Below are 18,286 nucleotides of genomic sequence, written 5' to 3' on the forward strand. Positions count from 1 at the left end.
GACTTTCATAAAAAACAAAAACATATAAAACACCAGTAACACACTTGAAGCAAAACATAACTAAAATGTTTTACCAACGCGTCTCCACTAAGGAGTCGGTTTAACCGAATCTTTCAAAAGAACCGATTTCAATGAACAACTCGTTCGCGCATCACTCCGCGTTCACTCTGAACACGCGACTCTCAATTTGGACAAGTTTTCTCATCCCTAAGGTGAATTGCGCTGTGCAAATGCTGAAGAAACACCTCAGAAACTTTCTCCAGTATGAAGCATCTGCTTAATGAACGTATCTGGGCTTTGTTCCGCAGTAACTGGCAGCATACTTTCACATACTGGATTGTGTTCTTCAGTTTTGGGCTCTGTGTCGCTTTTCTGGGTCCGACCATTCTGGACCTGAGATGTCAGACTCAGTCCACCCTACAGGAGATCACTCTGGTCTTCTTCTCACAACAGTTTTTCCTCTTTATTGGAAGCACCATTGGTGGTTTCTTCAGTAAAACGTGAGTATTTTGAAGAAATACAGCTGTTTTTGCAATATTGTATTAATTTCATTCTGGTTGGCATGTCAAACTGCAGTTTTAAATGTTTTAAATGTCCCAATTCTTCATGACATTAATGGAATATAGAAAGTGTAGGCTACTTATAAAATTCAAAATAATTTTAAATCAGAAAAAAAGAAATTGTGACCCCTAAAGAAATACACTTTCCGGTATAAACATATTTATTAAAATGTATACATTTTAACCATTATGTCACCTTCCCTGAAATAACATTGTATTTACAAATGGGGTTTTACAGTTTTAAGAAAAGTATTTACTAGCATACTTCCTCAAAATAAAGAGGAACTGAAAAAGATCTATTTATTTATTTACAGTTTTAGCCTATGCTGGAAATAGTTTTTATTATGGCTGATAATTAACTGTATAATTAACCATACTGCTTTGTGTGTATTTTAATCTGGATTCCACAAAAGCATTTTTGTAGCCTGGGACTTATTCATGTCACTTTTGATGTGAAAGGGCCTTTACACGTTTTTCTGTTGTTGTTGTTGTTGTTAAAAAACAAGCAAGCAAGCCCAGCCCAGGTGAGAAAAAGCAACGCAAAAGTAATGTAACATTACTTTCCATAAAAAGTAACTAAGTAACACAATTAGTTACTTTTTTAGGGCGTAATGCAATGTTATATTTAAAAGGAACTTTCCCCAACACTGCGTTTCTCTATTGGTAATCCATATGCTTTGCATAATATTTGTTTATTTGTTAAAAAAATTAAAAAATAATACAATATACATGTTTTACTTCCCCTAGACTTATTTGACATTTCTGATATGGTTGTCTCGAATGTTAAACTTGTAATGTGAGATGTTTTGTTTATCATGTATCTTGCACACTTCCTCATGTGATAAGGAATTTAAATGTGCCCGACTCCTACCCATATAAATACGATAGTAATCTATTGTTTTCTTTGGGACTGCTCAGTTTCTAACCCGTCCATGGCCTCGGTCTGCAGTGGTCATGTGCTCATTAAAGTCTTGCTTTCTCAGTTATCTGGGACTCGAGCCATAAAAACATGCGCTGGCCTGCTGTTGTTTTGCCTGATAGATAAAGCATTTCACTTTTGTAAAGTTCATTTTTGTATGTGTTGCAAAAATGCTTTTCGCAGGAAAGGTTTGGAACAATATTTGCTCTTTTAAAGTGACTTAATTTCACATTCAAGGAAGAACTGAGTATGTTTTACAGCTATATGTACACGCAAATATTTCCATGGCATAGTTATATATTTGTTTACAGTTTGTTTTGTTGGTTACCCTACAGTTCTAAGCCTGTACCACGGAAATGGTCCACGTATTAACTTGAAAATAGGTAAAACCATGCAAATAGTAGCGAGCATGGCTGTAGTAATAGATAGTACTCTCTTTCTCTTGCTTTAGTCATGTTTTGACCCTTTAATTGCTTTTATTAGGAAACTTGGAGTCAGAGTAGTTGCAATACCTTTTCTTTTTTTTTCTTTTTTTCCTCATTACAGATAGTCATATTATACTTTATCTCTGTGGATTTGTGTATGGCTGATCTTTATCTCTTATTTTACAGTCCTGAATATATTTAAATAGAGAACATTCATGTTTACTTTTGCCTGTTTTGCTTTAAGGTTTGTGGCATCATGAAACTGGAAGAAAGTAAACTAGTGTCACGTACCCACTGGTATCATCTGCTATCAATAGAAGTAGCATTTGATAAGCCATGTAAACAGAACTGAATTGGGCCAAGGTGAAAATAACAGGTGAAAAAGACGTACTGTTAAATGTATTAAAAATGTACTTGAGTATGTTTTTAGTACAATACAAATATACTTTAATGCATTTTTATTGCATTTTTAATACATTTAACAGTACATCTTTTTCACTGTTTGTCAAAAGACTCACCTTAGGCTGTTTCAGGCGGGATCTATTTGAAACTTTACTTTATATATATAACATTTATATACATGTTACTACTAAACGTGCTCAGTTTTTCCACTTTAAAAAGGTTTTAACCCTACAGAAATGCGTTTGCGTGTTCTTCATGCCACCCAACCCTGACTACTACTAGTACTATTACTGTTGCCTTCTGATTAAAACACAATGTGTTATTTATTTGTTTCAGGCTTGTGAGTTCTTTGTCAGCTTTGGCAGCGTCCACGCTCATCATCTCTGTGGTTTTCGCTGTCATCCCACTATGCCATAAGCTGCTCCTGTTGGCGTTTGCCATGGCGGTGTCTGGACTTGCCATGGGCATCATTGACACCATATCGAACCTACAACTGGTCAAGATCTACCAGAAAGACTCCACTGTTTTTCTGCAGGTCAGTGTATTCAGTCAGACAATAGTATTTTGTCTGAAGTTTTGAGACACAAATCTTCCATTGACGTCTAAATGAAGTCCTTACACGCAATGTACTCCGATCATTTGCTGTAAAACAGAAAATCCTGTTGTTAGTTTCCCACCCTAGAAAAACCTGTTTGTCTTTTACAAAAGGAGAACTATAGGAGTTATTATGAAAATGCCAGAGATGCTCCTTCCAAAAGCATGATGATCACTGAAAGCAATTTTGCTTGGTTTGTTTAAAAAAAAAAAATACTGTTACATATTAGGCCAGGATTTGAACCCTTTCTTTCAAATTAAATAAACATGGAAACTTGAGACCTTGAACATATCTTATTTTATGTGTTTTTTATGAAGTCTTAGGCTGTAGTTATTTGATCAAAACTACAGTAAAACTGTAAAATATTATTACAATATAAAATAACTGTTTTAATATAGTTTAAAATGTTAAATTTATTCCTGTGATGCAAAGATTGAATTTCCAGCATCATTACTCCAGTCTTCAGTGTCACATGATCCTTCAGAAATCATTACATATGATTACATATGATATGACACACACACACACACACACACACACACACACATATATATATATATATATATATATATATATATATTAAACTTTGTAGTGAATGATTGTGGGTGTTAAATTTAGCATTTTAAAGTAGTTATATTTATTTATATCATTTGAGCTGATGTGTTTTTCATTCATCCCTGATCCCTCACACATACGCAATGCAAATGCCTTTTATGCTATGCTATTGGAAATTTCACACTTCTGAAGTCGTGATTACAAGCTCGTCGCATTCTAGTGCTTTGTTGTCAGAAAGAATAGGAATCTTGGAAGACACCAGGTTTATTCTTGCTTATTTACTGGAAAAATTTTATTAAAGTCAAAATGATATTCAGCGTCCCATCCATTGACTACCATATAAACATTCACCCCGCTATCTAGATTAGATTCTGGTATTTCAGTCAAAAACAGTCTATTTTCTCTGAGTATAAAACATACAATATACTTCAAATGGTTATTCATTCATAATAAGTAAATATGCACTACTTTAACGACAAGACGATGTGATGTTGCAGTTGTGGAAAAAACTAATAAAGAATAGCAGTCATAGCAGTCATAGCAGCAGTCGTTCTCCCCTTGGCCAATAGGACACAGTCAGGCCCTCACAGAACCAGTTCATTATCATTTTAAAGATTTCACTGACATTTTAAAAATTGGTACTGTAAACAACATTCTTTTCCAAGTAAAAAAAGAAAGCACACCCTCAGTATACAAAAGGGTTAAAAATGCTTAACAATAAGAAATATTTAAGCAAACTCGTGTGACGTTGCTGTACCAGTTATATATATAATTAGTAGATTATTTTTTTGTAAAAAAACCCCATAATCGATCAATCTTTCACACACTGATTCTGTTTACAGTCATATTGAAATAATATGAATTGAACATGAACAATATGAAACAAAATGGCATGACTTTTTGATTTTACCATGGTTAAGGGGTGTAGTTGGGTTCAAGTAGCATGGTAAAATTACTGTAGTGCATATCTTGAGGGGTTTATTCTGTTTAAAACATATCAATATTAAAAAACTTCAGGGTTATTATTGTTAACTAAAGCTATCAAAACCATGTATGTTAATTGAAATAAAGCTAAAATAAAATATAAATTAAAATAAAATAAAATAAAAAATATTAGGTGAAAAACTAAATGGGAAATTAGGAATAAGTTTACTTTAACTGGAAAGTGTGTGTGTGTGTGTGTGTGTGTGTGTGTGTGTGTGTGTGTGTGTGTGTGTGTGTGAAAATACAAAGAAATAAAAATATAAAGAAATAAAAAAAAATACATTAAACCTAAATATTAATATTATGAGAAAATATATACATCATTTTTTTATTATAAAATATGGCATTAAAAAAAATGAAAATGAAAACTGGAAATAAAAAATAAAAAGCAATTAAAAATATGAATAAAAACTAATAGAATATAAGTAATGCTAAAATAGCACTGGATAACACATCAATGTTCAATAAATAATACAATGTATTATTTTTTCATTAGGTTAATTAGCATAACTATAGGCTGTTTCGAGCATGATTGAATATTGGCATATTGCTGAGCATCGTTTAACAGCTTTAAACACGCATCCAATCAGACTCTAGAACTGTGTTTTATAAAGTTGCTTTAAAAACTTTTGTGAGAATCTTGTATCAGAAAACGAACATCCCTCTTTTGATTCTCCTGTTTATCTGGGTTGTCTCTGATCTCTTCCAGGCCCTTCACTTCTTTGTAGGTCTCGGGGCGTTAGTGAGTCCCCTCATCGCTGACCCCTTCCTGTCTGAGACCAGCTGTGTGATTGGGAACAGCAGTGTCAATGCAACATCATTAACTCATCTGAGGCACAAGCTCGCTGGCAGACATGTGCACAACGTGTCCAGTGTCCACCTCCACACCGAGGGAGAGGTGGTGACCAACGTTTCCTACGCCTTCTGGATCATGGCTATCATCAATGTAAGATCCATCTGTCTTGAGTTTTGAGTTTTTAAGAGTGGCGTGCCATCAGAACACTAGCTAATGGATTATCGTGTGAATGGCGGCGTGATATTGAGGTTGTGTACGGTTAGTGTGCAGACTAAATGCTCATTCAGCTCTAATGTCAGAGGAAGAGCCAGCTGGGAGGGTATTTGAATAAAAGAAATGAACTAAGATTGTCACCTTGGCGACTGCACTCCATCAAACATGTCTGCATAAACACTGGCTATAATGTCTAATGACTAAACTAGATAAATAGTGATAGTATAACTGACACACCTGGGCAATATAGCATACCTGTCAACATTTGGGTACCAAAATACAGGAGACCTGAGGGTGTTTCAGTTCAACCACATGCAGTTTCATGTCATATATACATTACACACCCCATCGCCAAATCATAGAAAAATTCAGTTAAGACAGTTGTATTCATCTTAACAATACACAACAAATCAATATACAGAAAAACAGATTTCTAAAATAAGGTATAGGCCACAAATCTGTGAGTACAGTTTGCAAAACTGAACAGGTGATGTTGTGTGATATTCATTTACTGTAAGAAACTGTTCCAGCGGGTGGAGTTTACTGGTACTGAATATTACACATCACCTGTGTAGGCTATACTCCAGTAACTGGAACAGATTTTCACTGGAACTGAATATTACATCCAAATATTGTTATGTAATCAATCAGCATATTGTTGTGTAATTTCACCTATTGGAACAGTATTTCACAATTTTTCACAGGAACTGAATATTACAAACAACTATTGCAAAAGAACGATTTACAAAACAACGACTGCGAAAGCGTGCACGGATTATGAATTTGTTCACTGTTACCTTGTACGTATTTTTTTTTTTCTGTATAGTTCTATTTTGTTAAAGCTGTAGTCGGCAAGTCTGGCAGATTGGGTCGACTTAGCCAAACTTTTGAATGTTTACAACTCTCATGCCCCTCCCCCACTACCAGCGAGGTCGTGCTCGTCAGTGCGTGTGCACCAGATTTTCTGTGAACGCGTCCGTCTCTTCAGCATTGATCAACACCATGGACTCAGAGGTAGGCTGCCCTGGCTAATCTATCCAGATAGCAATAACCGAGGAATTGGAAGCTTGTTAGTAGATTTTCTCTCCGCCATCACGCTTCGTACAATCTTCAGGCGAACTTCAGGCGTGTCGTGTGCATGTGATATTGTAACGTGCGCGAGGGAGGGGGGATCTGTGGCGTGTGCACGACCTGTGATTGACAGTCAGATCTCACACCCCCCTGCGCTGATTGGACCCGATGATCCGGGAGCGGTGGATTTTTGCAAAACAAATAACACGCTCCAGGTTTTTCATATTTGGTCTTTTTCGTGTGTTCCTATTTTTGTTGTGTCCCTTTTGAGCCACGGGCCGAAACGGGTACGGATTGAAAAACCAAAGCAACTGTACGCATAGGCGTAATTTGATCGATAGGTCGATATTGTCCCCACCACTTTTGAAACATCTCGCGGCACGAATGTACCAATACAGATAAATAAAACATCTCCAGTTAACTAGCAGAGCATTCATTTAGTTCGTTTGTTAAATAAGAGGCGATCTAGCGCTGAAATGTGTTGTTTTTGATCAAGTGATGGAAGTAGCCGCTGCTATCAGTGGCGCGGATACTGTGTTCTCTTGTCTTCACTCTGAGGCGCGCTTCAATCCGTTGTGGAGACTCTCTATGCGTTCTGGTGAAATTGCAAAACAAAATGCACACAAACGTGTCCCTGCCTGATATACAACCACTGATAAACATAATCGGTTTTGATGAGAAAAAAACCTATACGAGTGCGGATTAGAACCCAGAACCTCTAACGCGCTTGGCAAAAGTTCTGCTACTGTACCATTTAAAAACACGCTTAAGAGAGTCGGATCTATGTATTTATTTATGTGAAAATTCTCACCACCAACAACATATATTAGACCTCATTAAACGACAAATTAAACCCAATGTACTATTTAAATCGATTGCTGGACATCGTAATGTTATTGTACATACATCTGATTTATTATTTAGCATTGTGTTAGCAACGCCCCCCCAGGAATGAGTGATGCGCTTTCCGCTCTTAAAGTTTTATAAAATAAGTAAGATATGGCTTGAATGGTTTAAAAGCATTAGCAAGAATAAAAGCGCATCATATAATGTAACGCCATGCAGCCAAATGATATCAGAAAAAAAAGGATGCTGCGTTAATTGCGTTAAATATTTACTTACCACTGAGTCTTTTCCCATTTCTACCAGTAACGCTTATTCAACTTCCTGCGTCTACTACCTGCGCAGATATCGACGGCACAACTGGGTTGTAGGTTGCCAGGTTGAGCTCACAAATTGGTTGAAATTTGTATGATGTGTTGATTGCGCGAGTAGGATGGGTTTCATACAAGGTCTGGCAACTGGACAACCTTGGAATAATATATTGATATGATTATTCATATAACGACGTTTGGGCCATACAAATAACGGGAGCTTCATGGGAGAAATAACAAAACGGGAGGGGGGTGGGAGATGGGTGTGAAATACGGGAGACTCCTGGGGAAAACGGGAGTGTTGACAGGTATGCAATATAGACCTTATGAAGCCCCGCCCCCTTTTCAGCTTTGTGTTCTGTCTTCTGGTTTGTATTTCCACAGCATGAAGGCAAGATCTTACAGATTTATGAATGAATCGCTCGTTTTAAAAACTTCCCCGTCTACTGACATTTATGATATCCGCTTCAAACATTACAACGCTCATGATAACTTTCGTTAACTCTACAATAAGTAAATCTACTTCGCTAGCTAATTACTGTCCGACAGAGATGACATAGAAATATACAGAAATATTATATATATTTCTGTATATTTCTATGTCATCTCTGTTTATGTTTATATATATTTATATATATATACATATATGTGTGTGTGTGTATGTGTGTGTGTGTGTGTGTGTATATATATATATATATATATGTATGTATGTATATGTATATGTATATATATATATATATATATATATATATAAAATTATTTTTTTCACTTTTTGATTGGTTTACACGGTACGATTTAAAAAAAAACTTTTATTCAGCTAGCCAAGGATGCTAATTGTTTAAAAGTGACAGTAAAGACATTTATAATATTAAACAAGATTTTTATTTCAAATAAATGCTGTTCTTTTTCACTTTTTTTAACAATTTAAAAATTCTATTTAAAAATGTAAACACTGTTTCCACAAAAATATTAAGCAGCACAACTGTTTCCAACATTAATAATAATGAGAAATGTTTCTTGAGCAGCAAATCATCATATCAGAATGATTTCTGCAGGATCATGTGACACTGAAGACTGGAGTAATGATGCTGAAAATTCAGCTTTGCATCACAGAAATAAATTACATTTTACAATATATTCAAATAGAAAACAAGTTATTTTAAATTGTAATAATATTGCACAATATTTGAGTTGAAAAACATTGAAAAATCTTAGACCCCGAACATTTGAATGGCAGTATATTTATATATTATAATAAAAATGAAGTAAGTTTATTAGAAAGATATGTTTATGCAAGTACACAAATGTTAGTTAAATAATGAAGGGATGTTTTCCACTGAATGAGCAAACATTATATTTGAATATTTGCTTATTTATTGAAGACAGACAATATTTGCTATGTATGTATGTATGTATGCATGTATGTATGTATGTATGGATGTATGTATGGATGTATGTATGGATGTATGTATGGATGTATGTATGGATGTATGTATGGATGTATGTATGGATGGATGTATGGATGTATGTATGGATGTATGTATGGATGTATGTATGGATGTATGTATGGATGGATGTATGGATGTATGTATGGATGTATGTATGGATGTATGTATGGATGTATGTATGGATGGATGTATGGATGTATGTATGGATGTATGTATGGATGTATGTATGGATGTATGTATGGATGTATGTATGGATGTATGTATGGATGGATGTATGGATGGATGTCTGGATGTATGGATGTATGGATGTATGGATGGATGGATGGATGGATAGATAGATTTAGATATTCCCAACTGTTTGAAACAACTGGTTCTTCTAATCTGACAGAATCTGTTTAAACTCACCCTTTTTTGTAGTTAAATACATTTACACTATAATGTTTGTGTTAATACTGCTGTTTGAGTTTATATAGTTTCCATCAAGACTTCTTTACTATAGAGTTTTATGAATGCTTTGCAGACCGATTCACCTGAGAACACCTGTTCAAAAGAATGATTCCATAATGAATCAGAAATCCCTAATTGTCCCCGTCTTGTCTTTGTGTAGCTCCCAGTACCCGTCGCAATATTCATCCTGATGTATTATGAGCGGTTGTTCACATGCGGATCAGACCCCAGTCGACGTTTACTAGATGGAGACGTGCTAGCGATGAAAACCTGGGGAACCACAGGTCTGACAGAAGAAGCTGGACATCAGAAAGAGTCTTCCAGAAGTAAGCACTCCTGCACCACTGAAGTTGATGAAATAATTACCATGTTGGATCGGACATGAACGCGATTGAAAGTGCATGAAGTCAGAAACACGCCGTTAGATGTTCATAACAGCCAGAAAGGATGTTGTTGTAATCTTCCCGCTCTTCTGTCTGTCTCTACAGGCCATATAGGCTTGTTCAGCTGCTGTCTCCTTGGCAACGCGAACAGCTTTCCGCCGTCTTTCTTTTGGATCCATATCCTCGGGGGTCTGGTGCTCTTCTTTTCTGACGGTATAGTGGTAAGCAGGATTAGCACTTCACAGCCGTTTCAGCTCTGTAATTTAAGAGCATTTGCTTAATTACTTGAACTCATGTATTATTGAATGTCTCGCTCCTCAGGGCTCATACACAGGCTTCGTGTACAGCTACGCAGTGGCGCCCCCTATGGATCTACCTCACAAGACCGCCGGGTACTTGACCAGCGTCTTCTGGGCGGCGATTACCGTCGGCCGCCTGTCCGCCATACCTCTGTCTTACCACTTTAAACCCATCCGACTGCTCATCGTCAATCAGGTGTGCATATTTTCATGGGAATTATTTGATCAAATGTGGAATACGTTGTTGCTAAGTCACTTATAATTGTAAGACACGTGGTTTATAAACTAATGTCCAAAAGTTTGGGGTCATTCATATTTTTTATGTTTTTTTTTTTTTTTTTTCTGGTTGAAATGACACGACATTTTTTTTGTGTGTGAAAATGTGAGATATGACAAAAGACATGACATATATACATGACAATATACCAAAACCAAAGATAAACAAACATAGAATGTGTAGCACAAAGATATTCCATAGCCCTTCAATATATGAGAGAAAAAAGTATGAGAATTTTTTTTTTTGAAAGAAGTCTCTAATTCGCACCAAAACAGGTTTTGTTTGATCAAAAACACACTAAAACTGTGATCTTTTGAAATATTATTACAATTTAAAATAACAATTTTCTGTTTGAATATATTTTAAAGTGTAATTTATTTCTGTGATCAAAGCTGAATTTTCAGCATCATTACTCCAGTCTTCAGTGTCACATGATCATTCAGTAATCATTCTAATATTCTGTTAAAAAACATTTATTATTATCTTTATTATTAAATGTCTTTACTGTCACTTTTGAATAATTTAATGCGTCCTTGCTGAATAAAAGTATTAATTTCTTTTAAATCTTACTTACTCCAGACTTTTGAATAGTAGTAAATCACGGTTTCCATGTAAATATTAAGCATCAAAATTCTCAACATTGATAATAATCAGAAATGTTTCTTGAGCAGCAAATCAGCATATTAGAATGATTTCTGAAGGATCATGTGACACTGAGAAAATTCAACTTTGCATCACATGAATAAATTACATTTAACTATATACTGAAATAGAAAAAAAAATTTTACGGTGTTTTTACCGTATTTTTGATCAAATGAATACAGCCTTGGTGAGCAGAAGATACTTTTTTCCAAAAAAAAAAAAAAAAACAATATTTATTTTCCAAAATTTTGCCCAATGGTGAAAGTGAAATTGTGAAAATGAACAGGCTCATAGTAAATTAATAAAAATATTTAATTTTAATGTAATATAAAGAATGTTATTTATTTATTATTTTATGTAAGTATTATGATTATTATTATTTATTTATTTGAATCCGTTGGCAGTTTTGATCATCAGTACACAGTATCATAATGAATGCGTTGTAGAAATGTAATGGAAATTTCCAAGTTCATTCTTCTGGGATGATCTGTGAAACTTGTCTGATTTGGCAACGGTAACCAAGGAGGGGCGGAGCTTAGCGAAACATCATTTATCAGTCCACTGCAATCTCTCCTTAGTCACTTCACAGACTCGTGTTAAATCCAGTGGACTATAAAAGTGGTTTACACTATCAAAAAAAAAAGGTGTGTCACCCACGATGCACCAAGGGAAACCAAACATCCTTATTCTGCATCCTGCTCTGCCCCATCCAGTTGGGACATTGTTAATCTGGTCCTTTGTCATGCCACACTTTTATTTGCGCCAAAAGTTTATGACAGCGGGCCGCTTAATTTCCGTTCCTCGGCAGATAAAGCAGGGGTGTTCACCTCAAACAATAAAGGCTTTGTTGCTGGAGCGCGTCCAAATGCAAATCCTCTCCCTTGTGTTCTGTCGTAGGTGGGTGTGATAGTCACACTTCTTCTGCTGCTGATCTTCTGCAACAGCAGTGTGTTCCTCTTCATCGGCACCTGCGGTCTCGGCCTGTTTATAAGCAGTATTTTCCCCTGCATGCTAGCGCTCACCGAAGACATCCTGGAGTACAAAGGTATTGCGCCAGATGGACCGCCGCTGTCTCCGGCAATGTTAAATCGCCTTCTTTTCTATGGCTTTCATTGATTTGACTGTAGCCAGTGGTGGTTGTGCAGTATTTACTCAAGGTTTACTGCCGAGACGAAGGCAACAGGAGCCGCCCTGTTTAATTCTTCGCTGTTGGCCTTTGGCTTTATTGGAAGGTTCGGCCTGACAGGTCTTGTGTCTTACAGCGGAGACGATCCTTTTTAAACCCAGCGGTCAAAGCTTCTGGGAGGAATTATTTTAAAATAAATGGCTAATTACTGAGCGCTCTCTGTACGCTGCAACTTTGGGGGTTTGGTTAGGGTAGAGTGATTAAAAGTATCATTAAAAATATCCTGCAGATCTGGACCTGAAATGAACGGTTGCAGCTGTCGCAGATGTTACAAATGCATATGAATCCAAAGATGAGATGAACCACTTGAAGAAAAATAAATGGGAGAAATCCCATCGCTGCTTTGAGCTAAAAGAGACAATCAGTTTTTTGATAGATGGGTTAAATTGGCCAATTCTGATACCGGTTGCAGATTTCTTTAAGTACATGTATTTGTTGTTTATTTGCTCTATAATATCTGTAGCCATTTGAAATGAGGTAACCACTTAATTCAATCAAGATCCAAACAAAGATGTTACACATGTAGCATAAGCAGTTTTTTTTTTTAATTAATTGTATAATTTCAAGATTTAAAGCAAAAAACAGAATGGTCTGACTTTTGTTTTGTGAAATTAAATTATGCTATAATTATGCTAGAAGAGACCTGCACAAAACAAGAACAGCAGACAGACTGAATGAAACTGCAACTTCACTCTCTGTCAGTAGGTGGCGCTTATGGAGCAGCAGCAATATCGCGTTGCCTTAAAAATGCAGTGTGAGTTTGCGGAGCGCTGCACGATTAAATTAAATAAAACCGAAAGTGCGATATTGCAATAATCAAATTACATTTAATAAATGCACTGCGTGTTTGAGGGTTATTTTGGGTTATTCTTATAATGTGCATTTGGGAACGCAGTATGCGCCAAACCATTTTTTCAAACTTGTGAGCGAAAGAGAAGCTTTAATGTCTGCGGTTGCTTGATGGTTTAACGTATTGTAATTGTACAGTTGTACTGTAAAATACAACTATCATCATATATTACTTTTCTTAAATACTCGATTTTATTTTACAGTTATATATATATATATATATATATATATATATATATATATATATATATATATATATATATATATATATATAAAACATTTTTTAATTTTTTTTATTACATATTCAAATTATTCAAAGTGAATCAAGGCCTGAAATATAGTCAAATTGAAGTCAAATGCTGAATTTATCTCATTGACATTATTAAAAAATGATACCTAAATGAATTGTTATAATAATAAAAAAATAGTATAAAAATAAATAATCAAATTAACACATTTCGAAAAAAAAAAAAAAAAAAAAAAAAATATATATATATATAATTATTTTATTTTTTTTATTAATATTTTTGGGGTAAATATTTTCATATTACAAAATCCTCTGCCAAATTATGCATACCTACAGACAAGCACCTTTTTTTTCTTAATCGCATTTTAAATCACAATCGGAAATTTTTATACAAAAAAATACCATTTAGGTTTTTCCCCAACTCGCACGCTCTTAAGTTAACGTCATTAGCTGAAGTTTTGTACAATTGTCATTACATTTTATTGGCAACATAATCTTGACAAACAGTTTGAGTTTTCTGCCTTTTTGCAGTATTTTTTATAAGTATTGCCAGACTGTTGGCAAGATGGCGGCAGATGAAAATCCGAGTTGACTGTTGTGTGTCATCCTCAGGTTGTGCCACCACGGTCCTGGTGACCAGCGCAGGGATGGGAGAGATGGTACTCCAGGTGCTCGTGGGTTCGGTAGGTCTGACTTGCATTGCATTGGGAATGCAATGTCGGAATGTCGTGATGGAATTGTACTGATTTGAGTCTCTTTCCTCCCTCAGGTGATGCACAATCAAGGCAGCTTCAGCTTCCTGTTGTGCGGAATGATCTTCGGCTGCCTGGGATTCGTATCCTTCGTTTTGCTGTTCTTCGTCCAGCAAAGTCACAAAAACGTGACGGAAGGTGCGCTGACTCTCTGAATGCACATAGTCGCTCATAACCGAATTTCTAATGCATTTAGTTAGGTTGGGAAAAATATAACATGTATAATAATGATAATAATATATCAACTTTTTTTTTAAAACCTAATACACTGACAATGAGCCTACATTATTATTAACCATACAAACTACAAATGAATAAAACACACTGCTCTGTGAAAACTGTTTTTTAATTAATTTTTTTTTTACATTTTTTATTAGGAATGATTTTTCATGGATGATTCCGATTTTTTTTTTATAAGCAAATTGGCCAATTCTGGTATCGGTTGCAAATTTCTTTAAGTACATGTATTTGTTGTTTATTTGCTCTATAATATCTGTAGCCATTTGAAATGAGGTAACCACTTAATTCAATCAAGATCCAAACAAAGATATTACACATGAAGCATTAGCAGTTTTTTTAATTAGATTGTATAATTTCAAGATTTAAGGCAAAAAACAGAATGGTCTGACTTTTGTTTTGTGAAATTAAATTATGCTATAATTATGCTAGAATAGACCTGCACAAGAACAGCAGACAGACTGAATGAAACTGCAACTTCACTCTGTCAGTAGGTGGCGCTTATGGAACAGCAGCAATATCGCGTTTCCATGTTCATTGCTGTCCACAAAGCAGCGCTGCGTCTATAAACACTACTTTATATGGAGGTGAAGACAGTTCCCTTTCATATGGACCCCTTCCCTCACTTCAATATTTATATATTTTTTTCCTATATTTCGCAAACTGAGTTTTCTGTGCCTGGTACAGTTTTTGCTCTGCTGTGTTGTCCTGTTTGCGTCCGTCTTCGGCATGTCCCCACTGTTGACATCCTGTTTACAGACTTAATATGTAATATTCATTAATATTAATAAGTAATATTCCCACACAAATTACATTTTGGGAAAAGATTGCAAAGCAGTTTGTGTGCAAGTCTGGAATAGAGATCGGCCAAAATAAAACCATTCAGATTTATGGGTGGTCGACTGGTGCGTCTCTATTTTTATGTATTGTTCAAATCATTCCCAGGTCCGTAAGTTTGACACCCCTGATTTAGCGGATACTTTTAATCAAAGCAGCTTACTTGTGTGTTCACTGGGAGTCGAAGCTATGACCTTGGCGTTGAGGGTGCCATGCTCTGCCAGTTGAATAAAAATAGTCTTGTCCTGTGAGCTAAAACCAGTACAGTTTGGCCTAAGGAATGGCAACTTCGGTCATGGAGGGCCACTAATCGAACCAACCAATCGAACACACCTGAACCAGAGTGAACTAGAAAACTTCAGACAGGTGAAGTTTTCATCAGGGTTAGCAGGACAGTGGCCCTCCAGGATCGAAGTTGCCCATCCCTGGTTTGGCTTATCAAATAACACTTCTCATCATTCGTGAGATGCAGAGGTCACTTTCTAACGTATTTTCTCGATTATTTTACAGCTTTCCCCAATAACTCCTATACGGAAAGACTTGAGCAAAATGGGATCAAGACCTGTTCTGCTGCGGTGCCGAACTCATGGGATGTGTCAAAGCGGAAAGAACCCATCGATCCTTAACAACGGAGAAGCTGGATGAAAATAATGACAGGGGCAAAGGGGCAATAGTGTCACTGACTCAGGGGCATTCCCATCGCTAATGGGACAGGATCAAACATATCCTACAGTCATGAAAATCATTGATTTCACAGCTAAAAAACCAACATGGAGTGTTAAGAGATCTTGAACCAAAGGTTTATTTTTGTATTTAAATGTTTTTGATGAATGAATCAATGTACAAATGTTATTATCTAATCATACTTGATGGCTGCAATGTCATGTTATGTGCAATACAAAAACTTTTCTAACAAGAAATGGTTTAGTGTTTATTGTCAGAAACACACTGACCAATCAGCAATTGAATATAGCTGGTGCTTGAAGAAGATGGGTTCTTATTGGATCAAAGTAACAATAGAAATATATTTTGATTATGTACAGGGTTCCCACGGGTCCTTGAAATCCTTGAAAGTTTGTGAATCTGAAAAAATGTTTTCAAGACCCAATGTTTTGAAAGTGCTTGAATTTAAGTTTTCTGGGAAAAAAAAATCCATATTCACTCCGGTCCCCTAATGTGTTATTTCGCCAACACTTCATGGTCTATGCATACTAGCTTGCTTGATTTACACTAGTTAAGCGCATTTACGCGTTACGTGTTTCCCGCGTGAGGTATTTTGTGTTGTAGAACGTTTGTGGTTGGACACAACAAATGTGTCCCCACATTAAGTCCTTGAATTTGAGGGTAGTGGACCTGGAAAGTCGTTGAAAGGTCCTTGAATTTGAAGTTAACCAAGGTGTGGGAACCCTGTATGTAAAGGCCCTACAATGTTTTCTTTTAAAGCAACTCTTGACTGGATTTGGGAGGATTGCATTAATTTTGTTCTTCGTAACCTCATTCAGATCCTACTGACGCTCCGTCTAATGCACAGATCAGTTGCCAAATCAGTCGATCAGTTCTTCTCTGCCAAAGCCGATGTGCTCGTAACACGTTTGTGGTGAAGAGATAGAGGTCAAAAAAGGACATCCTACTGTCTTCCTGGAAAAGTTTCCTTGTATTGTGTTGTGTGGCTTCAGGTCCGACGGTCCCTCTAAAGCCAGTGACCTCGGCGTTCAGGTGGGCGAGCCTGATTGTGAGAGGTTGATGTGTCAGCGGATTTCTCTTGGCCTGGGTAAAATTTGATTTGTTTTTTCTGGTTTACGCAGGTGTCAAACATGCTAACGTTAACACAATTGCTGCATAAATGAGGTCAGCTTTCTGCAGCTGTATTTGATGAAGACACAGGCCAAAAAAAGTTACTCATTTGTTTTGTTTTTTATAGAAATCTTCCTTCCCTTCCAACATCCACAGATTAGCACAACAGGTACGCCAATGAACATATATTTGTAAACATTTGAGCTGGTAGAGAGAGATGATCTGAAAATACATTTGCACAAAAATATTGAAAACATTTAGTGTCTATTGTACCATTACAGTTAATTGTCACACTTTCGATTATAACATCATCCTTTTTTTTTTTTTTTTCACATAGTTTTGCTCATGAGAAACAAAATATTGTTCAAAATACAGTGCAGTCATGACATTTAGAGGATGAGGAAATCTGATTCTGTTACAGGGCAGTGCCTTAAAGTTTAGCATCGGCACTTTCCATGAATAGGGTAGAAAATAGGAATCTTAAAGGTTTCCTGCAGAAAAAGTTTGTCCACCTCAGAAGAATTAAGATATTAAATACATTATTATATGTTGATTAATTTTCTATTGTGTATAGCATTTTCCTTTTATTCCATTATCAGAATTTGGAAAATGTCTGAATATGGTTTTAAAAACTAATGTGTAACTTTTGTTGAGATTTCTTGCAATAAAAGTGAAATACAAATTACACACTTCATTTTTCACACACCAGAGGATAGTTTCTTTGGCCCATATGTTGGTTTGTAGTCAATGAAAAACATGTCAAATAAATAAAGAAAAAAAAGTAATGTTGATAAGAATATAGTGTACACATTGACAGTGGAATGAGATTCTGTAAATGTCTATTCTGTCATTCTACTGAAGAGTCCAAATAACGTCACTTCCTGGGTGTGACGATTTTATAGAATGTTCTATTTTTGCAATGGTTGAAAATCATGTGCTAATAGGCTCTTAAAGGGATAGTTCACCCAAAAATAAAAATGATGCCATTAATTACTCATGTCGTTCCAAACCTGTAAGACTTTCGTCCATCTTCGGAACACAAATGAAGATCTTTTTGATGAAATCTGAGAGCTTTCTGTCCCTCCATTGACGGCTACACAACTACCACTTTGAAACTTCAAAAAGTTCATTAAGAGATCGTAAAACTAATCCATATGAATTGAGTGGTTTAGTCCAAATTTTCTGAAGAGACTCGATCGCTTTATATGATGAAC

At 35.8% G+C, this 18,286-nt stretch overlaps 1 protein-coding gene across 1 annotated transcript; it reads left to right on the forward strand.

Annotated features, from left to right (window-relative positions):
- Window positions 1–118: 118 nt before the first annotated feature.
- Window positions 119–17,756, forward strand: mfsd4aa (major facilitator superfamily domain containing 4Aa). Its single transcript, XM_079858280.1, has 10 exons — window positions 119–500; window positions 2,643–2,841; window positions 5,150–5,386; window positions 9,730–9,895; window positions 10,058–10,173; window positions 10,274–10,447; window positions 12,068–12,215; window positions 14,065–14,135; window positions 14,222–14,342; window positions 15,789–17,756. Exons 1-10 carry the CDS (start codon window positions 265–267, stop codon window positions 15,902–15,904), a joined length of 1,584 nt encoding a protein of 527 aa, XP_079714406.1. The 5' UTR covers window positions 119–264; the 3' UTR covers window positions 15,905–17,756.
- The last annotated feature ends 530 nt before the right edge of the window (window positions 17,757–18,286 follow it).

The sequence above is a fragment of the Squalius cephalus genome (genome assembly GCF_949319135.1).
Source record: "Squalius cephalus genome assembly, chromosome: 22".
NCBI classification, from domain to species: Eukaryota; Metazoa; Chordata; class Actinopteri; order Cypriniformes; family Leuciscidae; genus Squalius; species Squalius cephalus.

Excerpts from the sequence above, each read along its gene's own strand:
- mfsd4aa (XM_079858280.1), top strand. The coding sequence starts at position 265 with ATGAAGCATCTGCTTAATGAACGTATCTGGGCTTTGTTCCGCAGTAAC. Across the intron at positions 10,448-12,067 it reads GACTGCTCATCGTCAATCAG|GTGGGTGTGATAGTCACACT; the intron begins GTGTGCATATTT and ends GTTCTGTCGTAG. Across the intron at positions 12,216-14,064 it reads AGACATCCTGGAGTACAAAG|GTTGTGCCACCACGGTCCTG; the intron begins GTATTGCGCCAG and ends TGTCATCCTCAG.